At 35.5% G+C, this 26749-nt stretch overlaps 1 protein-coding gene across 3 annotated transcripts in view; it reads left to right on the top strand.

Moving 5' to 3' along the window:
- The window catches only part of GABRB3 (gamma-aminobutyric acid type A receptor subunit beta3), a 451589-nt gene that overhangs the window by 416159 nt on the left and 8681 nt on the right, over positions 1 to 26749 (top strand). For all 3 annotated transcript variants that reach the window (XM_053888809.1, XM_053888811.1, XM_053888810.1), the window contains 2 exons: positions 16998 to 17150; positions 23007 to 23251. In XM_053888809.1, the coding sequence (XP_053744784.1) occupies positions 16998 to 17150; positions 23007 to 23251 (398 nt within the window). The remainder of the gene's footprint in view (positions 1 to 16997; positions 17151 to 23006; positions 23252 to 26749) is intronic.

Here is a 26749-nt window from a genome sequence, read left to right as displayed (position 1 = left end):
GACTTGAGGATCTCTTACTGCATTTTCATGCAGCCTCATCAAAGAGATGGATGAGGTCTGTGTGCAGTGCTTCCATAGGAAAATGCAACCATTTAGAATGGCCTTCCTGAATCCTCTACCTCAAAACCACTAAGGGGACTTTTTTTTTTTCTAGATGCACTCTTTGTCTTTCTTTGAAGTATTTATATGGTAGAAAGTCTCCCAAATAGACACTACAGATGTGGGGGATAATATTTAAACTATGCATAGAGCAATCAGCCCATCAGAATGAAGTACAATGTCTTCTTTCTAGCACTTACCAAGTTCTGGCATTTGCAAGATATAAACCAGGGACTCCATATCAGTCAGTTACAAACCTCCCAACTTTCAAAGAGCTTGCACTTTATATTGTGTATCAATTATACTTCAATAATAATGTTTTTTTTTTAAAGAGCTTGCAGTTTAAAAGTAGTCTAATTGGTCAATTCATAAGGAAGTAGCATAAGGTACATTGTTAAAAAATATTTTAAAATTAAATGTTATACTGATTTGTTTTCCTTTCCACAAGTGTTCTTAATTAAAGAGATTTTGATCAGTCAACAGGATTGATCAGTCAATCAGGCTATATATAGGATTGAAGAATTCTGTAGCCTGATAGAATTCTCAAAAAAGGATTAGTTAAGAACAAACACTCTGGAAGTTTATTTGGACCAGCCTGAGTCCATGATGAGGATTAGATGTAATGCTCTCCACCTCTACTTCCACCTGGAGGTAAAACACAGAGCAGCCACATGAATCTGCAGGACAATGGGTGGAGGCAAGCTAGACTCAGGGGAGGCAAACAAAACATATAAGGTGCAAAATTTCAGATATTTATTCTCAGTATCATGCAAGTGAAATTTTGTTTTACCCTCCTAGCCTTTGTCCTGCCAATTTGGGGATCTTACAGAAGGTCCTTTGCTGTGATTGCCTACAGGAAACTGTCCTAGTCCATCTCCAGGGTAACATGAGGTTTAGGCTACAGGGAAGAGAACATGCAAAAGCAAGTTATGAATATTCACTCAACAATTGACATGAACTGGTTGTGGAACTGGGCCTGGCATCAAAGAGAGAAACAAGGAGTGTCTGGTCTCCTGGGATTTCTCATTAGGCCTTCATGTTTCAGCAATATTCCCCTGATGATTTCACACAGTCCACTGTGTAAAGTAATGTTTAGTGAGAATTAAGCCACAGTAATAGAGCTGACTTAAATATGTTCAAGAGACACTATGTCTGGGGTTTTAAAACACAGATGCTGGAGAAGTCCTAACTGAAACTTGCTAGCAGTGTGACCCAGGTCAATTTATTTAACCACTTTGAAAAATAGGGATATTAATAATATCTATTGGTAGGGTTGTTGGGAGGAATACATGAGTTAGTATAAACAAAAAGCCTAGAATAGTGCCTATAGTAAGCATTTATTAGCTCTCACTAAAATGTGGGATCAGGAAGGAGGCATATTCTGAGGAGTCTGAGAATAGATACTGTAGCGGCTGACCAGATCTTTGTATATATTGGAAAATTTATGACATTCTTCTCCTGAATGATTGGGCTTCTAATTACTTATCAGAGGATTTTAAGAGTAGGGATTGTCTTGGGTTCATATTTGTATCCATAAAACATTCCAGTACCTAGCCCACTCAATAGTTTGAAACCTAAGGGGTTATTGAATTTAGGAGAGGAAATCTGACCATCACTAAGTATGTGAACTCTTATTGAATGAATTGTTTCTGCAAAAGAGATATTATAAAAATTTATGATATTATATATTCAAATATTTAATGTACTAAAATATTATGTATTTTTTTAAAAATACATATAAAACTTCTTTGTACCTGGGGAGGAAATTAAGTACCCCTTTGCTTAAGAAAAGGGAGTCGTGTTCCATAGGTGTGTTTTTTTTTTTTTTTTGAGAGGTAGATAGAGGGGCAGAAGGAGAGGGAGAGAGAGAATCTTAAGCAGGTTCCACACTCAGCATGGAGCCCAACACAGGGCTCTATCTCACTGACTTGAGCCAAAACCAAGAGTCGGACACTAAACGACTGAGCCACTCAAGCGCCCGCAGGTGTATTTTAAAGACAACAAAGAAATGACTGAGTTAGTTCATATTAACAAATAATTATTCAGTTACTACCATTATTCAAGAAATAGTTTTGTTTTGTTTTGTTTGGAAAAAAATCAACCCTTTTAAACTCGAAAGAAAATGAAGCAAGCCTACATTACTCTAACTTCTAACCATAATGGCATGCTGTATTATAATTTATAGCACCTTGTTTTAAGCATTTTTCACTAATGTTCCTTGAAGACTGGTAATAGACAAATAAACTAGCCCAAGTTAAAGTTTAGGAAAACTGAAGTTCAAGAATGATAACAATTTGGGGCCCCTGAGTGGTTCAGTCAGTTAAGCATCCAACTTTGGCTTAGGTCATGATCTTGAGGTTTGGTTCCTGAGTTTGAGTGCCACATCAGGCTCTGCGCTATTAGCAGAGATCCTATGTCTCCCTCTCTCTCTGCCCCTACCCTGCTCTCTCTCTCTCCCTCCCTCAAAAATAAATAAACATAAATAAAGAATGATAATAATTTGATCAAAGTTGCATAGTAAAGCTAGAAAGGATGACGATTCTCATGTTTCTTAAGGAATAAGTACCTCTAATGCATTTTGACAAAGATTTTAAAAACTAGCCTTTTTATACTTTATTTTAAATGATCGTTTTCATCAATTTTACATATTAATGTTATAAGGGTTCTTACAAAACAGGTGAATATGTAGTTGGGATAACAAACAATGAACACAGTGCCTGTTTTTAGAGTCTGTGCCACTCTCTCCTTCACATGCCTATGTTAATAGGCCATGTGTTCTTGATGAACAGTGCTTCATGCAGGTTTCCAAAAACTGATATTGGGATTGGAGGCCTCCACAATCCCAATCCAGGGCCCTACAATTGCTTCATCCAACACCCAGAAATACTTGGTGGCAAGAAATGTGCCTCTGCCTTCCTATTCATCCTGCACTTTGCTGCCAGATTAGTAGCTGAGGAACACTGTTTGCATGAAGCCATTACCCAGCTCCAAATGCTTTGATGACTACCCTTTGTGTGCAGAGTACGATTAATACTCGTTGACCTTGAATCCATATGTTGCACCAACCTGTCTCTTCAGTTTAGCTCACAAATGTCCCCAGTATGAAGCCATCCTGATAGCTGTTGCATCTAACTCTTTTACTCTCCTCGAAGCATATGCTCCTGCATTCTGCCTAAAGACTTTCACTTCTGTTATAGCCTCCACTTGATATATTTTCTTCCTGTTTTTCTTATCCAAATCTTGTATGTTTATCAATGGACAGTTCAACCACCAACACCTCCAATTAGCTTTCCTTGAGCGTACCTGTCATTTATCTTTCCTTTGGAAAACTTGGTATCACACTCTACCTGTATCATTCCTTTATCAACTGTCAAATATTATTAATTTCTGTCAAATATTATTACTGCCACTCTCATATATGTCAGGCATGCAATAAATATATTTTCAATTATTTTTTTGGTTCATAAATTGGTGCTCAGTATTTTCACAAAATGCCCAAGTCCCAAATATAGATTCTTCTTGAAAGTCAGAGAGGATGGGGGCACCTGGGTGGTTCAGTTGGTTAAGCATCCGACTCTTGATCTCAGATCAGGTCAGGTTACAATCCCACAGTTTGTGAGTTGGAGTGGGGCATCGGGCTGCTCTCTGACAGCGTGGAGCCTGCTTGGGATTCTGTCTCTCCTTCTCTCTGCCCCTCTCCTTCTCTCTCTCTCTCAAAATAAATAAATAAACTTAAAAAAAAAGTCAGAGAAGAGAAAAAAGAAAGTAAATTATTTTAATTAGGCTTATTGTGTGTCATTCGTTGTTCCAATCTACTGGATTTCCTGGGAAGTCCTAGATCTATTACAAGTATTCCTTATTGATCCAGAATTATATTTATTTTTTTAATAATTAAAGCATAGTTGACACACATTTTTACATTAGTTTCAGGTGTACAACATAATGATTTGACAACTCTCTATACGTTATGCTATACTTACCACAAGTGTAACTACCATGTCACCATACGACACTATTACAATACCATTGACTATATTCCCTGTGCTGTACATATTCATCCCTGTGACATATTCATTCCGTACAGGCTTCATCCCTGTGACATATTCATTCCGTAACTGGAAGTTTGTTTCTTTTCATCCCCTTCACCCATTTTGTCCATCTCCTTCCCTTTCCCCCCCTGGCAACTATTAGTTTCTTCTCTATATTTATATGTCTGTTTCTGCACTGTTCATTTGTTTGTTCATTTGTTTTGTTTTTAGATTCCACATATAAGGGAAATCATATGGTATTTGTCTCTGTCTTTGTTATTGCATATGCAAGATCACGTACTTTTTTAAATTTTTTAATGTTTATTTGAGAGACACAGAGACAGAGTGTGAGCAGAGGAGGGGCAGAGAGAAAGGGAGACAGAATCTGGAACAGGCTCCAGGCTCTGAGCTTGATCTCATACTTTTTAATGAAAGGGTATATGAAGTGAGTTCTCAGATTATTCCTTGGCACCTACAATCTATAGGATTAAGCCAAATCTGAAAACATGCCTGAGTAAGGCTTTCTAAGAAAAAGGAAGCCAGATTAAAAGGGAGATAGAAGAAAAAAGAGAAACAATACAAGGGTGGGGGATCCTCTCCCTCCTGCAACTTGATACCTAGATGTGAGCTACATGGCATTCTCTTTCTCCTTTAACCATTAAAATAAATTTATTTACTATAGTCAATGTATTTCTATTTACTCTGTCATCTACTTCTGTGACATCCATTAGGGATCTATGGTAGAATATCAGAAAATACTGAAAAGTATTTTTAAAATAAGTGGAAACAAATTAGTCTTAGAAATTCTTTGGATTGAAATCTGAAAAAAAGATTGGCCTTCTATATAAGCCTTTAGGAGTAATGTAAGAAATCTTTGCTGAACCTAACTTTTAAACCTCTTCTAGATTGACAATTCTTAATCATTTAAAAGTTGAGGTCTGAAATATTCTCTTAAAAATGTTTAACAAAGCATTCTTCCTAAAAATGGTTAGAATTTTTCCATGCTTTATAATTTTATACAAAGACATAGACTGTTAGATTTTTTTTTACTTTAATGATAACTTTTATAACTTTTCTGTATGAGCACATATAGAAAAATACTTACAATATAAATGCAGAGCTGACTGAATTACCAGAAAGTGAGCAATCCTATAACTGCAATTAGGTGAAAAAGTAGAATGTTATCAGAACCCCAAAATCCTCACTATGACTCCACCTAATGTCCTTACCTCCCTCCTTCTCAAAGAAAACTATTATCTTGTCACAATATAATGAAATTTGTGTTTTTGTTTTGTTTTGGTTTTGCTTTGTTTTGTTTTGTTTTGTTTTTTGAATTTTGTGTTTTTGTACCTTATTTGATGGGATAATAGAGTTTGAATTTAACTGAACATTATGTTTATGAAATCCATCCATGTCACTGTATTTCATTTATTTTCTTTGCTATATTACTATGCAATTACACCACATTTTATTTATCCACTCTATTGTGGGTACAGATTTATGAATAATGCTACTGTGAACACTCTTGTACTTGTTTTTGTGTGTGTATGTGAATATATGCACAGGCAAACATTGACTGTATACCTGGAAGTGTAATTGTGAATGTTGAAGTTTAATGATCATGCCAAACTGTTTTCCAAAGTGATTCTGACAATTTATGTTCATACGAGTAATGCATGAGTGTTCCTTTTGCCCACACCCTTGCCAACATTTCACATGGAAGTTACTGGCTGGGCGTTGGGTGGTTTTTTGTGGTTTAACTTCCATTTCTCTGAGTACTAGTGAGATTGAGCACCTGTCCTTATTGGTTATTTGGAGATCCTCCTTTGTGAATTACTTGTGCAATTCTTTTTTGTGAATTATCTGTCATTAATTTGAGTTATTTATAGATTTTAGATGCAAGCTGGTTATAGGTCACAGCGTGTTACAAAAATGTACTTTTTTACATTGAAACCTACAGTCCACATGCAATTGATTTTTGTGAATGGTGTGAAGTATGGGTCAGGTTTTATTATTTTCCACAGCACCATTTGTTTTACAGCAACACATTTGTCATAAATTTAATGTGCATAGATCTGCTTTTGAACTTTATATTCTGTATCATAGGTTTATTTATCTATCTTGTACCCTTAACTCACAGTGTTAATTACTGTAGCTTTAAGTAGAGCAGATCCTTTATTTACTGTTTACAATCGACTTTACTATTTACTCGTTATTTATTATTAACTTGATTATTTTGGTCCCTTATATTTCCATGTCACTTTTATAATCAGATCATTAATTTTCACCGAAAAAGTGCTTTGGCTTTTTATTAGGAATACATTAATTTGGTGAAAGGCATGTCATTATAATTTTTTCCAATCTGTAGTATATTTTATCTCCATTTACTTAGGTCTTCTTTAATTTGAGGTAATAACATTTTAGGATTTTCTGTATAAAAATCTTGTACATATTTGCTAAATTTTTCTAGATGTTTGATATTTTCTGATGCAAGTATACATGCTAAAAATTTTTAGCATTATTTTTTGTTGTGATATATATAAGAACACAATGATTTTATATTGAATGGCCTTGCTAAAGTATTTATTACTTCTGATAATGTATCTGAGATGGTCTTTTTACCTCTTCCCAAACACTGTAGAGACCTTTGTGCATTTTAATTATTTCCTCATTTGACCTACATATGCTATTGTCATTATATATTATAACTTTATATATATATTTAAAACCCTATATGATATTATTATTATTGTTAAATGCAGTATATGTTCACTTAGATATAATTATAAATGTCCTGTTTTCTTTGTTATTTATTTTATCTCTAAGTCACTATCTGTGAATGTTTCCTTCTGCCTATAAAATATTTTTGGTTTTTGTTTTGTTCTGATTTGTTTTGGTTTTTGCCTAAAGAACATTTGAAAAATATTTTCTTTAGTCTGAGTCTCCTGGTCACAAATTTCTTCTAGGTTTTTTTTCAAAACCATATATGACCTATATATTCTTGTAGGATTGTTCCAGAAATTTAAGTTGACAATTTTTTTTCTTTTCCATTTGAAGATATTATTTCATTGTCTCTGGCTTCCACTGTTTATATTGAGAGGACACTTGTTGGTCTAATTGGTGCTCTCAAATTAATTTGTTTTTCTTCCCCTTCTAGGATTTTTTTTTAATTTTTTTTCTCTTTGATTTTGATTTCATTGGTATTTATGATGTACCAAGATATGGTTTTGTTTGTAATTATTTTCTTGGAATTTATAGATCTTCTTGAATCTTTGGTCTTTCAGCACTTTTGGAGCATTCTTAGTCATCACTGCTTTTGCTCTATTCTCTCCCTGTGGTTTTCTTCTAGGATTCCAGTCTCAATTCCAGTTTTATAACTCCAGCACAAATCTTCTCACTGTATCTTCTGTATATCTCAGCCTCCTTTTTGGAATTTTCATTTTATTTTCTCTTCATGCTTCACTCTGGAAATTTTCTTCTGACTCATCTTTCAGTCCAACAATTTCCTCCTCATTTGTGTTTAATCTGTTATTATCCATGGGAAAATTGTGGATATAATTCAAAATTTATGATGATGTTTTCTTTCCTCAAAGTGAATGTATGTTACCTCTGTCAGACACTAGAGGTATTAGCAATCCCGGACAGGTGATATTGAGTTCAGATTCAGTCCTTGTATATGGGTTAATCCTTCTGGTTTATCCTGACTTCTTGGACAAAGCTCTTTGGAATCCCTACTTGTTTTCTGTCCCTAGTTTCTGCTCATTTAGTCCATGATCTGTCAGATGTCCTATTAGCTTCTCATCTTTCTCTTCTAGAAAGTATGTGTTTCAGCTACCTGAAATGTGGCTCACCTCTCTATTTCTTTTTCTCCCAGAACTTGCCCCACATTTTTACTAGCTTGCTATTTCTCCAGTGCCTTCAAGGAGATATATTTAAATTTTGTCCATTTTCCTCTAGTTGTTTCCAGTGGAAGTGCTATAATACTCAAACACTATGTTTTTTTTTCCCCACTCCTCTTTATTTTTTCAGAAAAATTTACAGTTGTTTTAATATTTAATTCTTACTTAGTTTAGACTATTAATACATGAGAGTAAAAAATAAAAAAAATAGTATACATTTTGTAATCACATTTTGGAAAATATAATTTTGGATTTTTCCAATAATGTTATGTAGAGGAAACACTTATATTGAACAGTGTACAATAGAGGAAAGTGCTGTAAAGCTCAAAGGAGATCTGACTCTGGTTGTAACAATAAAAAGTTGTGGAAATGTTAGGGAAGCACTTGAATAGCAGTAAGGGAATCAGGTTAAAAGAAATATTACATTACATTTATTTTAATAAATATATTCAACTAGTTAATAATCTAAGAGCTCCTTAAATATCACGCTGGACTCAAGATCACCAGATTAAGACTTCATCTTTTGCATTGGTCTTGAATGTATATTCTGCTAACCAGCAAAGTTTGGGATGTACAGTTTTTGCCAAATCTGAAATTTACTCCTAACTTTTTAGTTTTGTTTCAGCTAAAAGACGGAAATTTTTGCTAGATACATGAAAAACATGTTTTTTAATATGCTTCTTTAATTGTGTCATGTTTTTATTTCTCTTCCTTTTTTCTGGGGTACATTTGGACTGATATCTTCGGGGTTTATTTCAAAATACCTCTGCCAAGATTAGAAGAAAGAAAAAGAGAAGAATTCCAAAATGAATGATAATGAACATTTCTGTTAAGATATGTGAATTTTCTATTCTTCAAAAATCAATTTTCAAAATGCAATTGTGCTTTTCATTAATGTTTATGACAGATTACAAATATTTTTAAAGTCTGCATGTCACATTGTTAATACATTCACTTAATTTTCTCTAAAGTCCATTGTGAGATCCATGCTTTAGTAAACTAAAGCCCTGTGATCAACTTATTGTCCACTGAGTCTATAAATAACATCTACTAGAGGTCTAGAGAAAGTATTATATGAAATATTAAAATAAGGAATTATCATCTCTATCTGACTTACAATATAATCTAACCTTAAATTCTAGAGGCAAATTCCCATTCTTTTTTTCCTCCCACTGATTTTTGTTAGAAGGATCCTAAGAGACAATTCATCTCTGCTTCCTAGACAAATACTAATTCTTCAGTCCAAAATGGTGGGCCCAAAGCAAGCTTACTCTCAGTGCTAAAGGAGAGCTTAGCTATCTCATCTTACTAATATGAAATCATTTTCCTTTAAGGGCTCCTGACCTATCAAACATGTCTCACCACAGAAGCCAGATATCTTCAGAAATTCATTGTCCTGCACTTCCTTTGCAAGAAAAAAATCAAAAATCTTGTCTACCTTTACCTTTTGAACTTAATTTTAAAACTACTGCACATTTTTTTTAACGCTCAATGGTAAGAATTCTTAGATTATAGAATCCTGAGCATAGAAGGCACCATAGAGGAAGAAAAGGAAAGGAAGAAGCAGCAACTAGTATTTACGGAATGTGTATTTGGGGCCAGATAGTAAGTTTGTTACTTAATATAAATTAAGTCATTTAATTTCCAGTAAGATACATGTAATAGGCATTCTTTTTTTTTCTTTTAAGAGATTATCAAAATATAATTTAGATACCATAAAGTTCACCCATTTAAATTATATAGCTCAATGATTTTAATGTATTTACAGAGTTGTATAATCATGACTGCATTCAATTTCGGAATATTTTCATCAACTCAAGAAGAAACCTTGGGGCTGCCTGGGCGGCTCAGTCAGTTAAGTGTGAGATTTCAGCTCAGGTCATGATCTTGGGGTCCATGAGTTTGAACCCCACAACAGGCTCTGTACTGACAGCTCAGAGCCTGGAACACGCTTTGCATTCTGTGTCTCCTTCTCTCTCTGTCCCTTCCCTGCTCTCTCTCTCTCTCTCTCTCAAATAAACATTTAAAAAAATAAACCCTGTGCCCATTAGCAGACACTCCCCATTTCCCTCTACCTACCACCCAGCCTTGGGCAACCACTAACTTCATTTCTGTTTCTGTGGATTTGCTTATTCTGTGTATTTTATATAAATTGAGTCATACACTGTATGGTCCTTTTGTGACTGACTTCTTTCACTTAGCGTGATGCTTTGAAGTTTCATCCATGTTATGTCATGTATCAACACTTCATTCCTTTTTATTGCTGAATAACATCCCATTGTATGAATATATCATATTTTGTTTAACCATTCATCATTGATGAACACTGGGCTATTAAAAATAGGGTTGCTCTGAATATTCATGTACAAGTTTTTCTGTAGATATGTTTCCATTTTTCTTAGGCATGTGCTTAGGATTGGAATTGTTGGATCATAAAGTAATTATATTTAACTCTTTTGAAGGACTATCAAACTGTTTTTCCAAAGTGATGGCACCATTTCATATTCCCAAGAGCAGTACATGAAGGTTTTAATTTCTTCACATCCTTACCAACACTTGCTATTGTCTTTTTTTTATATTGAAATATAATTGACACACAATTTTACATTAGTTTCAGGTATACAACATAGTGATTCCATAGCTCTATACATTAGACTATGTTCACAATTGTAGTTACCAGCTGTCACCATACAACTGTTACAATAACCATTGAATATGTTCCCTATTCTGTACCTTTCATCTTCATTATGTATTCATTCCATAACTGGAAGCCTGTATCTCCCATTCCCCTCACCCATTTTGCCCACCACTCCCCCACACACACCTCTTCCCTCTGGCGACTAGTTTTTTCCCTGTATTATGGGTCTGTTTCTGCAGTGTTTGTTTATTTTATTCATTTATTTAGCTTTTTTTAAGATACCACATATAAGTAAAATCATATGGCATTTGTCTTTCTCTGACTTATTTCACTTAGCATAATACCATCTATGTACATCCATGTTGTCATAAATGCCAAGGATCTCATTCTTTCTTATGGTTGAGTAATGTGTGTGTGTGTGTGTGTCTGCGTGTCTGTGTGTCTGTGTGTGTGTGTATGTCTGTTTTCTTTATCCATTCATCTATGAATGGACATTTAGTTTACTTTCATATCATGGCTATTGTAAATAATCTTGCAATAAATATAGGGATACATATACATTTTCCAATTATTGTTTTTGTATTCTTTGGGTAAGTAGCCATTAGTGGAATGATCAAATCATATATTTCTATGTCTGTCTTTTGATTGTAGTCATCCTAGCAAGTATGAAGTGGTATCTTATTGTGATTTTGATTTGCTTTCCTCTAAAAAGTAATAATCCTGAGCATCTTTTTATGTGCTTATTGGATACTTTCTCCTGTGGAGAAATGTCTATTAAAGTCATTTGCCCATATTTAAATTGGGTTGTGTTTTTTTAAACCTTCTTTATATATTATGGATATAAGATCCTTATCAAATATATGATTTACAAATATTTTTTCGCATTCTGTGCGCTGTGGTTTTATTTTCTTATAGTTCGCTTTGCAGATTAATAGCTTGTAATTTTGATGAAGCATAACTTATCTTTTTTTTTTTTTTACTGTGATATTCTTGCCCTATTTCAACACAAGGAAACTGAGGGTTTGATCAGATAATCAGCTTACCAAAGGAATATTCCAAATAAACCATGAGGCTGAACCTAAACTCTTAGACACCACCACCCTTTGCTCCAGAGTCATGTGATACAATATTCTTGTTTTACTGTGGAGAATCAGAATGAGAATCATTGCATATTAAAACAATCTGAAAACATTTTTCTCAAGTTCCAGTTCTATTTTTCCTCATTTTTTTTTCTTTCCTCTTTCATATATGTTCTGCCCTTCATGGCTTTTTTTGAACATAAAATAATTAAGGTGACTAGTAATAGGAGGAAGAAAATTAGTAACACTATTTTGAGTTTTAGGTTGTGTTATGAAGTGAAAAAAGTAGATTATAAATGAATGAGACAGTGTGATAAAAAAATAAAAACTCAAGAGCAGCACTGAGAGCTCACAAAACTTTTAGGCAATGGTGGGAGAGCCCCTCACAGTGGCCACCTTAAAGAGGGAGATGCACATGTGTGTAGGTCAGCTCTGCTGCAGTTGCTAAAATATCAGCTTATTATTTTATGGACACATTTGAGTGGCTCTCTCCCTCCACAAAGGTGACATGATACTCTGTGTCGATATTTTTAATGACATCTTCAACAATATTAATGCTTTAGAGCACAATATAAAATTAGGCTAGATTCCGTACCCAGAGCCTTGTTTTTGGCATAACTTTTAGTGCGTCTAAGGAGAAAGGGTTGAGATCAGCATCTTCAATAGGTAGTTTTGCCAAGGAAGCCCTGAACTGGAACAATGCACTTGTGTTCAGGGACTGTTCCTCTCTTTGTTGGCTCAGCATCTACTTGGGAACCTGACCACATCTGCATTGGCACACAGGCTTTAGGGCTTCTGTGCCTTTCTGTTGTAATTTTTAAGCTTCTATTGCTGTTTTGAAGGGTATGTCTTAGTGTAGCTGACTCACTACTTCTCAACTTTATTAACCACTAGCTATGTGGGGAGTTTTCCCATAGATACAGCATACATCATGGCATTCACCCTGAATGTAAGGACTTTGTTTAACAAAGATACAAAAAGACTTTATGTGCTCTTTAAGATGCATATCCAATGACAAAGGCCTTGACCTAAAACAGGTCTTAATATATCTTAGAACTCATGTTTATTAACATTCTGAGGCCTATTTCTCACGGTGTACTGAAAGGCTTTTCTTCATTTGCCCTAGTGAGTCTTTTACCTTGAACGCTCTCCGGATTCCCTGCCTGAAAAGAATTGTATTCAACCAGGAATAGTATCTTGGTTCAGATGCTATGAAACCTCCCCTGCATCACCAAATCTCATGCTCTAGAATATCTTTCTATCTGCAGCAAGACTCTTACTCTGTTTTACCAGGGCCAAACTGTATGAGTCTTTCTCTGACATGGATTAGGACCTAGATGAGAATGTAGAATCCTTTCTTATTCATTTGTTGTCTGCTCCCTTCACCATCCCCACCTCTGGGATTATGAGACTAGAATGTGTGGGGCATATGGTGAATGCCTAAAACTTTTTTTTTTTATTTGAAGTATCACTTCGGTTTCAATAAGTAGAATGTATTTACTATACAAACATAAGAAAGTGGAATATTTCTTAAATCTAATTTTTGCATTATGAATTCTGTTATTCTAAATTCTGTGTTATATCTTGGAAAATTTCCAGAGATCAAGTTATTTTAGGAATGAGATTAGTATTCCTTTCCTCAAGGTTATAATGATTTTCCAAATATTTGACTTTGCATTCATTTCATTGACCTCCCTATTACAGGGGGCAAGTATTCCCAATAGTGTTAATCATACTTCATTGCATAAGTATCAACATTTGCTTCTGTTGGGAACAATTTCCCTGAAGAAGGTGTACTTTGGAAAATATTAAGCAAGTTGATGTAGAAAAATGAAAGTTGGGCAATAAGATAGATTACATTATCACTCAAAAAAAAGTTACTCCTCTCCCCTGGGAAAGGACTAAACTCTCTACTCCAATGATATAAAGATTGACATTAGGACTTGCTCTAGACAAGAAAGTGTAAGGGGGAGTATGTGTGGCACTTCTTCCATGGTGTCCAGCAGTGTTCCAGATACAGAAAGCTAAGTGGATACACAAGAAAATAAAAATCTTTGTTTTAAGCTATAGAGATCTGGGGTTCTTTTTGTTATTGCAACATAAACCAACCTATCTTGACAAATACAGAAACTATTCCAAGTATAGTGGAGAGTGAGACATAACTGAAACAAGAGCAGCAAATGATTAAGTGATAAGTAAAGCCTGAGATTGCCATTAAATTTCAAACTAAGATCCAACAATGAATTTACTTTGGTAAAGATATTAAAGTTGCTATGGGAGTTCAAGCATTCAGTAAAGATGTTGAACGTTTTGAGTATTACACTTGCTAGAGAGTAACATAAATAAACCAAATACTCCCATTTTTATGTATACAGATGTATTTGTTGATAACCTATGATAGTTTAGACATTTACCTAGGCATCATATTATATGAAAAATACATCACTTCACAAACTCTGCTTTAGGGACTGTACAACTTACTAAGGAAGATCCTGTCTTGATAAATAGTAATAATTTTATAAAAAAGAAAATAAAAAGGTAATCACCTACACTTTGAGGAAAGAAGGATAAAGGATTCATGGAAGATGTGGCATTTGATTAAGGCTTTGTAACGTGGGTAAGGAAAAACATTTCGTCAGGAGGGAGGAATGTGGGTGAATCAGCAGAAGCAGGAAATATGGACAATTATTTTTAGGTAGTGAGGACACTCTTTGAGCTAGAAAATGGTATTCTTAATGAAAAGATATAGTGGGAAATAAAACAGGAGTTAATTTGGGAAAATGTTTTAGAGAAACTAAAATTCCCAGATACATATTTGGACCTTTCTAGGAAGCAGTGAGCCGTATAAGATTTTGAATATGGGTTGACAGCAAGTGTCCGTGCTGTACTTCAGGAATGTGTGGATGGAACATAGGGCCAGGAATCTGGAAATGGCAAGATGGGACTCTGACCCAGTTCAATGGCACATCATGCCAAGGATCCACATATACATAAAATGTAATGTAAAACAAAAATAGAGTATATCAGACCTATATCAAGGGAAGCTTTATTCCATTGATGGTGTTTGGAGGACTGGTTGATGTTTGTGGAACAAAAAACAGTGTGTATGGATGCTTTATATCAAACACTGAAATAATTATCAACCTTTAAAATAGATTTGTGATTAAATTTCTATTGTGAACTTATCTAAGATTAAAATCAAGTTTTAAAAATAACAAGGAAAAAATGAAATGGATAAACTCAACTATATACAAAAATTTAAGTGTTTATATGTCCCCTACTCAAGCCATTACAAATTTTAAAATAAACAACTGAAGAAATGCTTGCAGAGAATGCACGCAAGGATTAATGTCAAAAGAACTGAAATGAATAGGTAAAAAAAAAGGAACAAAAAATGAGAAAAATGAATAAATAGTATAATCAGATCATATATGAGCTTATATACAGAAGAAAAACAAACATTTAGGAAGTATGCAGTTAAAGAGAGTAATTGGAAAGGACAAAATTTTCCCAAAGAAATTATCAAAAGTTATTTTTAAGAAATGTTCTGGAACATTGTCATGTTTACAAGGTGAGTAGGGAATTCTATAAAGTGCTCATAGTTACGTGTACACTGGTATGATTTTTTGACAAAGTAATTTGGCAATAACCATCAAAAGCCTAAACAATTCCTAGCAATTGCCTATGCCTTGCTAGGCAATTGCAATGGCCTAGCAACTCCTCTTTTGGCATTTTCATCCTAAAGAAACAAGTCCAAATACAGTGAAAGGACACTACGCAGTGATATTAAGAATAGTGTTTATAGTTTTGTAAAAATGGAAATAATAAAAATTTGTTGCATTCAGGAAAATATTTTTGTAAACTAGAGTACATATGTATATATTTGAAGGAAAATTGGGAAGAATTTTAAATTGTGTTTATGAATAACTTGAAATAAGTATGAAAATGTTTATGCTATGATGACAGTATGATGTATGCGTTTGATCAGAGCTATGTAATAGAAATTATGCACACACACACAAATGACTGGAGGAAATTTCCCACATTCTTATCCTTTAAGTGCTAAGTCCCCTTCTTCTTTTCTCCTTTATATAATTCCAGCTGAAAATGTGGTTGATGCCAAAGTAGGAGCCTGGAGATAAAAATCTTTCATTTTCAACATAGAACTAATAAATAGTCATATGAGTGAGTCAGACTTCTTAGGAAAAGAATATAGAGACAAAAACAGAAAAATACATGGAACAAAGTCTGGAAAATTTGGGTGTGGGAGAATAGGAGCTTGTCAGTCTTAGAGTAGAAGGAGGTCAAGATGAGCGAGGTACTGCAATCTCAGGAAGGGAGCACCATCCATCAGTGATTGTGGAAGGGAAAGAGGCAAGGAAATGGATGATTAGAGAAGGTCATTGGGTTTTCACTGGTTGACCTTCCAGTAGCTTCACTAGAATGTAGATCAGGGAGATTTGGAACTGATAAAGTGGATGGTTGAAGTGGACAGGAGGAAATGGAGCTTACGCTCTCTTTGCTGCAAGAAAAGCAAAATAAAATGGAGAAGGCAAATATAAAACTAAATGTGGCATAATCAGTGGGCAATTTTCTTATTCTGTAATTGTGGATATACTAAAGGTATACTGAGTTGGATGCACACATCAGATTAGCACTGGGACAAGATGCTTCTCTGAGGCTCTCCTTAATGCCTTGTCTGTGGTCAGAGTAGAGCATCGCAGTGTATACTGCCATCTTCTGTAAGACTGGGTCTGCATCTATGCCTCTGCAGCTCTCAGGGTACCCTTGAGATTCCTTAGTTGAGGGTCAGTAATTCAATGTCTGTGCACAGTGTTGCTCCAGATGGGCAGAAGGGACAACCGGTAAAAACCATTTTGGTCAATAAAACCTGAGCCAAATCTCCCTTATTTACAATGGAGAAGAAGGGTACAGCCATTGATGAAATAATAAACAAGATACTTGAGATGATTCTGCATTCTAAGCTAAAAACTTTCCCAAAGTTTTCCTAGGGATGATTCTCAGCTGAACACTTAGCTTTAGAAGAGTATCCTCATCATTCTCTTAGAGACTGAAATAAACTCCCCTCCCAATTCTTCTATAAATACAATTAGGCAAACAGAAGCAAATTTCATGGGTCAACCCTTAGTTCATGGGCTTTTCAAATGCATGCTGTTGACCAATGGAGGTCAAAGCCAACTTTTTTTGTCTGCTATGTCTTTTCTCCTGTGTAATCTTTGTCTGTTTATCATAGGTGCCTATCCTCGGCTCTCATTGAGCTTTCGGTTGAAGAGAAACATTGGATACTTCATTCTCCAGACTTACATGCCCTCTATACTAATTACGATTCTCTCATGGGTGTCCTTCTGGATCAATTATGATGCATCTGCAGCTAGAGTTGCCCTTGGTATGTGCTATTTTTAAATGATATCTAAAATGTAAAGTAACCATGTCATTACAGTATTAAGGAAGTTCAAAAGCTATAGTTCAACTACAATTTTTTGGCATCATGACACTAGTCTTGCCCATAAAGTTACTTTTATCTTGAAATAATAATTTCATGCATGATTCCTTTGATGTGTTAATTTAATTACAAGGCTCAAATGTGAATTTTCATGCCCATGAAAGGGAAAATATGTTTGCTGAATATTTGCATAATAAAACTATTTTTGACACTAATTTTAAATCAAGGATTAACATCTCCTGTTCAAAATTGTTCTGTGGCCTAGAAAGAAGACTTGACTAATGGGCATTCATCTTTTTTAAGTCAGAAAAATAGTCAAATATTATAGCATGTAATTGGAATTACATAATTTAATGAACATTAAAATATGTGATTAGATTCTGAGTGATTATTTGGAGCTCTAGTGATCTGTACTGGCCACTGGTCATTTGGCAATTGGATTGTTAGCTGATATGCAAGGTATTTTACAGGTTCCTATATCATTTGTTATATGTTTAGATTATTAAAAGAATACTATATATTATTTGTTTTTTGTTTGTTTATCATTTAAACATATTTTAGTTGAGTATAGGGCTGAAGAGCAATTATCCAGTCCATCCCTCCTCTGGTAGGATTGAATTCAATTCCTGAAAGCAAAATTATTGCTAATACTTTTACAAATAGATGGAAAATAATTATCAATGCATTTGCTGGTAAATTAGCTTACAGAAAGCCATAATATTTCAGGGTTCCAGTTATCCCTCTTTCTTCCTGATTTTGTTTACCATCTTTTTCCAGGACTTCAAGTTGAATGACATCTTTTTCCCTGGGAAAATGTGTGTACATGTGTGTATGTAGATGTCTAGTTTAGAATGTAACTTGCAGAGTTACATTCATGAATAGATTAATACATAGGAAATTAGGTAGCTATTCCTAAAGGTGTTCATTGAATAACAAATTGCTTTGAGAAGAAGAAACTATCAAAAAACTAAAAGTGCCATATTAATTATTATGTATGTTTAATGGGAATGGTGAGTAAAACATCCCTAAATCCTAAAAATCTGTAGGATTTTTCTACAGCCTGCAGAGGTTACCCTGTAACATAAGTCCTTTATGAAGGTTTTGCCCTTCTTCTTCTTCTTTTTTTTAATGTTACCAGATTACTCTTTGTTAAAGTATTTTCTCTTCATCTCACCTGGAAAAACCAGACCTGCAATGATTTTGGACAGTCAGATCTACATTTTGCAGATCTGTTAGCTTATACATTTTCAGGGTCTCTCTTTAAGAAAAAGAATATAAAATAGACAAATATAAAATATCTAGGATCCTGCCCCAAGCCTGGAGAGGCTTATGCAATTGGAGACCTGAAGCTGAAGCTTCATGAGTTTCACAGTGAATCAGCCTTGGAGAATTTGTCATTATTGAAATAACAAGAGAAATATGAGTACCAAAGAACTGTAATTATCTGACATCAATATGAGTGAGGTGAGCTGAAAATGTGAATTTCTAAATTTTATAGATATATAAATTCTATAGCTCCTTAATTGTAAAATACTGACTTCCACAATATTAAACAGATACTCTATCTGAAGTGAGTTGTAGTCAACCCAACCTTATTACAGTATGTGAAAGTAGATTCCACCTTTTCTAACAACACAGCATTATTATTATAAACCTAAATCACCCTGTTATGGCTTTGCTAAGACAAAGGAATGGTCTGCCAGGAGTTGCTAAGGCTTCACCACTGGAGGAGCTCCAGATTCTGACCAAAGTCACAAGTCTGGGAGGCAGATGTGGGCACAGAGACAGAAATGAATGGGCATTTGCCAGTGTCAAGGTGAACCTGAGGCCTGGGGGTCTTGAAGGCAGCTGTGACCTTAAGGCCACAGCATCTGAGCAGATAAAAGTCCAAGTCCAGATCTCAAAGTAGAATACCAGTGTGTTCACTCCATCTGTCCCACCTTCTGCCTACATAGAACAGGGTCTCTGAGCTTGGATCTGCAGGGATTGGGAAATGTCACCTGGTTACCTTCAATAACTTAAGGAAAAGTATATCATAGGATCATGAACACTGAATGACAACACAATAATCAAGGCTGAACTTTACCAAATACTCAGGTGCCAGGTTCTTTGCAAGGACATTAATGGGGTTGCCTTATCTATTCTGCAGAACATCCATAGCACAGTAAGCAATGTTATTGCTCCCATTTTACAGAGCAGAAAAACTAGGTATGGAGCAGGTACATAACTTGTACAACATCATATAATATTAAATGTGAGAATAAAAATTGTAATGCAGTTAGTCTGACTCCAGTTCTCTCCCTTAACCGCTACAGGTGATCCCTATGGTGTCAGTAGACAGTACACACAGGAGTAATTTTGTCTATTACATTGTAAACACAAGGATTAAAAATAAAAAATAAAGCTAAGCAAAGATTATTATTAATTATTATTATTATTGAGGGATCCCTCAAAATCATTAAAATGCTATGTGCTCTAGTTCCTCTTTAAGAATATATGGCCATGGTATGGGGGCAGGCAGTTAATTGGAGAAATCCTCTTCCCACCCCATTCTACCTGTCTTGTCCTGTACCATACCTTTTGAAATGCCTTGAGTGCTGTTACCAGCATCCTAAATGATTGCACCATGATGAATGTGCCTCATTTCTAAGTGAGGTCTTAGAGGTACAGGTCTGTGCAAAGGGGTTTTGAGCAAAGATATCCATGGCTCTGGCTCAGGATTCTTGGACCTACAGTTGTCTAGGGTTGTCTCTCTACTGAGAAGGGAAATGTTGGTCCTTCAGAAAGCTGTGTTGCACTGCTGCTCTGTATGCTTCAGGATTTTATGCTTCTTCTGACCAGGGGCTGACTGTCTGATCTGTTGAACTGTTAGTGTTACAAGCATTCAGACTGCAAATTTGGGAGTTGTAATTAAATGGTCTTCCTCAAAATCCTGAGCTCCACTTATCACTGAATAATAGTACTTGTCCTTTTAAAAGTAAAAATTTATACTAAAATAATTTAGGCCACACTATTTTTATCACAAAGAAGAGAAAGAAAATATCTTTTGATTAAATGATGCAAATTATATTTTTATTTCATAGTCATTTTATAAATGCATCTTTTCAAATACAGTATTTTCTTAGCATAATCTAAATGAGAAATAATTTGAGGCTAACGATTAGTGTAAAGACTGAACAACTTGATAAATGTAAAAGAATATGGAAAGAATCATTCAGTTATCTCCTGTACTGCAGTTGGATGGGTCCACTCAAGGACAAAGGACAGAAGTTCAAAGCAAGGCTGTGGCTGTGGGTACTTGCCAGGAAACCAGAAGCTACTGAATAATTTCTTTCCCTGTAATGGTAATAATAAATATGACTATTTGTTATTGTCAGTGTTAACAATGCCAGTTACCATTTATTAACATATCACCAAATGATTTTCAGGCATTGTATTTAGACTTCACAACAGTTCTAAACAATGGTGTGGACCCATCAAGGCTCAGGTCATGCTGCTGGGAAGTGGCAGAGCTAGGCTTTTGGGGCCATGTGGCTGTACCATCCAGGTCTGTGAATCCCTACAGTCCACCATCATCCACAATATCTAGATAGGAAGTAAAATGATACAAAGAATTAGTAAACACATTGGCCTTTTAAGCTAAGCGCTAATCAGAGCCCAAACAGAGCACTCACCCCAAAACTGTACTGTTAAGGGACTCCTTGACCCTGAGATAATGGGCCCGAGCCAGGGCCCTCTCCCATTTTTCAGGGGCCACTTTTACCTGGCTGAGTGCCTGTGACATGTGCTGGGTCTTCTTATCCCTGTGTTCTTTCAGCCCATTCCTGGGATGTCCACTAAGGCCAGGGTCATACATGTCCATTCAGAATAGTCAACTGGAGAACCAAAGCAATGACTAAACCAAAGCATTCAAGCTTTCCAAATACATTTGAAAGGAAAAAAAATTATGGCAGCAACATTACAAAATTTTTGAATAATGATGAGAACACCTAATTTCAGAGAGTTTGCATGGTGTTTTCACATTTATTTGTAAACTGTAATCATTCCATTGCCATTTTCAAATTTTAAAAGTCCCTAGGTACACATGATGGTACTTTAAAGGGTAATCTTAAAATATTCTGACATATTCAATTTCCATGTATTACATAAGCTATCATGATTTGCAGTTATATATAAAAATAGTTTTCAGTGCCTCAATTCCCTCCTCTACTTTTAATAGCAGTTTAGAGATGGGCGGAAGGAAAGCACATGCTAGTGACAGAAGATCAGGCTTTATTCCCTGCTTTCCAGATGGTCCTGAGCAAGAGGAGATCTGTGGTCAGGAGGTTCTCTGTGTGGGATACACAGGATGAGGATGCCTACCTCCAACAATAGGATGGAAATCTAGAGGGCATCAAACTAAGGTTCTTAACGAATACAAACCCTACACTGGAGAGTTGGGTGAGGATCTGCGGACTCAGATGCCTTTGGGCAGAATCATATGTAGAGGTGGTCTGGGCTCTGCTGTGTATCTTAGGAACACTGACCTCTCTGGCCTGCACTGTCCCCTGGCCTCAGTGACATCTGTTTTTCAGGTTACTGTGGCTGAAGGACCATGGCTAAAGCTTTACTTTCAAAAGTCTCCTTTTTGAGGGAAGGCATGACATAGCAATGAGGAAGAAGTGTTTCCATTGGGTCCTAGAAGACACAGGGGGTATCTCATTCAGTGGCACCAGTTAAATAGGTAGATAAGAGCACTTTGGAGATATCTTTCTTCCTTGAGACTTCTTAGTATTGTAAGAGAGAGCAAGTCAGCTGTAATAGTTACTGTCCCACTAAGAAACAAGCAATCCATATCTTTCTTGCATGTGTGGCTTCACTGTGTTCAACAAACTCTGGTTTTGTCACTAACTGACATGTCCCCTCCTCTCTACGACTTCAAATTATCCATATGAACTCTTTGTAGAGAAAAACATGTCCATTGCTATGGGAGAATTGCAAAATATGGTCCTTATATGTTTTGGAGACTGGACTTGGCTCTGTTGGGCAAAAACTGAGATCATTCACATGCTACTATGTAGAGAAGTCAACATAATGACATAAAAAAGGAGTGATGAGGATCTGTCTTGCTCCAGAGTATGGCAAGATTCAACACTTTGAATACAATCATTATACCTTGATTTCACCAAGAATGTTCTGAGAAGCTTATATAGATTCTTAGTTAAGGAGGAAAATACTGTGAGCTAATCTCCCCTCAGGAGCTTCCCTGAAATACTCCTTTCTTTTTGAGCTCAGGACTGGATCATGTTCATTAACAGTTTTGAAAATCATTGCCCCATCCCCCCCTTTTAAAAAGCATTATAGTAAGAATTGTTTTCTTCTGACAGGTAGGCCCCTGTGACTTCACTAATGGCCATAGATGACCCTCGTCCTTGATTCATCATAGATTCATTCTTCTTGAAAGCTCATTCAGACACTGAGAGAATTTTATGTTAATTTCTGATTTCATTTTCATTTTTTTTCCATCTTTCATAAAAAGCACATTATCTTTTGCTGTCTACACAACTCTCTGTATACCCTGAATTCTCTCTATCTATGGGCCAAGTACCATGTGGTAGTGCCCTGTGAGGGAATAGAGGTGTCAGCTTCTTGACCTGACCTGCTGCCCACATGACATGTTTCATGCTCTTTTGCTGATTGTCCAATAATATTCAAGCTAATATCTCCAACTATTTCAAGCTGTTTGAGAAAATACAAAAGTGAAAAGTCAGGAATGGAGCAGCAAATTTGCAGCCTCTCACACTTCTGTTTCTTTTGTAGGGATCACTACCGTGCTGACAATGACAACCATCAACACACACCTCCGGGAGACATTGCCCAAAATCCCCTACGTCAAAGCCATTGACATGTACCTCATGGGCTGCTTTGTCTTTGTGTTTCTGGCCCTTCTGGAGTATGCCTTTGTCAACTACATTTTCTTTGGAAGAGGCCCTCAAAGGCAGAAGAAGCTTGCAGAAAAGACAGCCAAGGCGAAGAATGACCGTTCCAAGAGTGAAAGCAACCAGGTAGGCCCTCTGCCAGCTTGACCACTCACCAATCATGCCTATCACAGGCCCACCTTGCCCCCTACCGCTCATCTGTCTAACTACAGTTACTTATATGACCCTTAAATAGGAATTGTGTGGCTTGTTGTTTATGACCTGAAATGTTGCTCCTGCAAGTCACTGAGTTTTATATAAAACCAAAATTAGTAAAAAAGCTAGAGAAGCCATATGCTTCTAGTTCTCTGCAAAAAGAACAGAACATGTGAATACCATGTGGAGTGGTAGCCTGAACCTGACAGGCAATAGCATTTTTCCTAAATGTTGCCTTATTCCTTTAGTGATAAAATTACAAATTTGATTATCCACCATGCCACTGTTCTTTTACAGTGTGGGCAGGCCCCTCTCTCATCTCTGTCTGGCTTAGGTCCTAGTTCAAGGTCCTTAGTGTAAGGTAGGAGCCATGCTCTTCCAAGGGCTCTCCTCCATCTGCACTGGTCCTCCCCTGTCAGTGTGTTCACAAAAGCCAGAGCCTGGCAAACCCAGATAGCAGTAGCCAAGGAGGGCACATTGCTTTAGGAAGCCTTGGGCAGTACACTCCAAGAAAGATCATAAATAATGTCCACCCCCTCCAGCTCAGCTCAGTGTTTACATCCTTCCAGTTACAAAGTAACTTTGTAATTACATGTCATTTCAGTTTATTTTTTTAATAAAAACAGTATGTCATTGCAATTATAAACAGTACTTTGAAGAAAGTACATTATCATTTCTATATAATTTTTGTCTTTATCTTTCTACCTCTTGCATCCCATCAAGTTCTCAAAAATATATTTCTCCTTGTTTACATGCTGGGCTTGCTTCTGCATTTCTTTATTATTTAATTCTTCTTGCTGAACTTAGTCATTTCTCAAGTCTGTGGTGTTTCCTTGCTTTTTACAGGTTCTTAGTGCATAATGGGTCTGTTTCTCAGAGGAATACAGCAGCTCTTTGGAGTATTTGCTGTGTCCATAGCTCACTGGTGGCCCAGAATAGGTTCACAAACATTTATGAATGAATAGAGGCAGTTAAATGAATGTAAATGGCTCCCGTCATTTCAGCAAAACATAAATAAGGTTGGTCAGAGAAACCCAGGATCTGTGAAAAAACTCAGGCTTCCATAAGCAAAATTATCCTGAACTTCTTACTGGAAAATATACTTAGTATCACACTGTTACGTTTCTAAATAAGTCTGCATCTTACTATGAATACACAATATGCTTTGGTCATGCTGTTTCCAAGGAAACTGGGATTCATCACATCATTATTGTTTCCATCACACAGATATACAGACACACATACACATGCAATGCTGTTTTCCAAATTCCCTCATAATTTAAACAGATTATAAATTTGTTTCTTTCTTCTAAATGAGATGGTTTAGAACAAACCAACACGTCAAATTGTTGTGCTACAGAAATACCTTTTTGAGTGTGAAGCTTAAAATTTAAAACAAAAATACCTCTAACATCCACAGAGAGAAATAGCAGAATGTAAAAAATATTATATGTTGGATATGATGATATAAATCAGATGCAGAGGAAAATTTTGTTTTATTCATAAGACCATTTTTATTGTTTTTCTAAAAATTTGTTTTCCCAGAAGCTTTTTTAAAATCTTTACATGTTCATATTTTTAAAAATCTATGATTGTAGATCAGCTGTTAAGGTTTCAAGTTGGCATACAAATGCACGGGTACTAGTTTTAAATGCATATTTCATGTTCTTAAAGGCAAGCATTAAAAATTCTTGCTGACAACACCTAAGAATTTAGTGATAATTTTTAGATGGAAGTGAATATCCCAAAAAGCTTATATCATGTGATGTGGATAACTTAAGGGAAAGTGAGAAAAGAATCATAAACTTCATGCAAAGCAGAAATAGCTCTATGTACTGGCCAACACTTTCAAGAGTTATTTGTAATTATAGTTATTCATTTATTCACTTTCAGTAGTATCTCTCAGGATTGCTTGCTAATGTGGCCATCAACAGCCCAGGGAACCCCCTCTGTGTTATAAATGGGAGCCCTAAGGGTCCAAAGGCTGTACCTTTCCTTGGACTGAAAGAGGACACTGGGCTGACCACAGGAACTTGCACTGGCATTGTCATTCTGTCTTGTAAGGGATGTCAGGGAAGTACCCTTAGGAATTCTGTAGGTCACCAAGGAGGGATCTGTGCCACCAATGGCTTTCCTTGGGATGATGGTGTTTTTGTCCTTAATATAAACCATGAGTAGATTTTCCTTATATTCAGTGGTTGTACACTATTTTAACTTAGTGGTTGATTCATGAATGCTCAAAATGTTCATGTATTCACTTAGTTTCTCCTCAGATCAGTGGTGCAATGTAAATTGTGAACTTAATTTATTTGTGCTTAACCTCCTGAATTGTTTCTATACTCAAGAGTTAGTCTTTGGTTGTGATGTAGGTATTATGGTTACTAGCCTTGGATATTTTGCAAGTTGACCAATTGGTATTTGAATTTCATGAAGTGGCAGAAAGCCTGAATTCCTGCCAAGTTATCAGAGCTGTAGACTTGACATCATTCCTCTTACTACAGAGCAAGATTTCTTTCCTCAAATGACAAATACTTTTTTTATTTTTCTAAAATTACAGTATTTTACTTATATAGAAGCATGAAGGTAATTAAAGAATGAATATCAATAATATGCCAATTTGGTGACAGATTCTAGAAACAAATGAAAATCCCTCTGTGATATATTCTGCATGAGATGTTTTTCACCTTTGAATATTTGTGCCTGTCAAGGTTATAAACAAGAAGAAAAACTATGTTGAAATCAATGATTCTAATTATCTTATATACCAGACAAACTCTTCAAAATATGGAGTATTCATGAAATGCTTTAAAAAAATGCAAGTCATCATCTGTCATTCTAGATAGGACATTTTAGTCTTGTGTTTCACTCACAACTTACATCTGTTTTGAGATTTAAATTTTAGATGATAGAAAAAGATTAACATCTTTTTGGTACCTATTTGTTTTAAATGCTTGGTTTCCAAGATTTAACACATTTTAATAACTCTTTAATTCTTTTAGAAAAAAAAATCTTCTAGTAATTTTGTTGGAAATGTTCTACACATTGGTTTACTTTAAATATAAATTATGCAAATATAAAACTATAAGTCAAAAACATCCAAACTAATTTACACTAAGCTCTTATTATTCAGTATATGTTCAAGTTACTTTCAACATTATTGTTTCTGTGACAAGTGTTCACCCACTCTGAAAGAGAAATAATGAAAAATAGTATTGATTCTTGAGACCTACCTCATATGAGTTGTGTCTTGAAACAGCTGCAAGTTAGCCATAATTCTTCAAAGCATTCAAGAGCACTCTAATTTTGTAAATTATTGATGATATTGGATTTGGCTTCCTTCAAGGTAGATTTCCTTCACTAGAGTCAAGGGCACAAGCTTAGATCTCTTACCTCATGAAGTCCTTTCACAAATGCACAGGACTGGTCACA

Source organism: Panthera pardus, unplaced genomic scaffold (assembly GCF_024362965.1).
Source record: "Panthera pardus isolate Hobbes unplaced genomic scaffold, ASM2436296v1 HiC_scaffold_24, whole genome shotgun sequence".
NCBI lineage: Eukaryota > Metazoa > Chordata > Mammalia > Carnivora > Felidae > Panthera > Panthera pardus.
The sequence above is the reverse complement of the archived record's forward strand: the minus strand, read 5'-3'. Positions and strand labels throughout refer to the sequence as shown.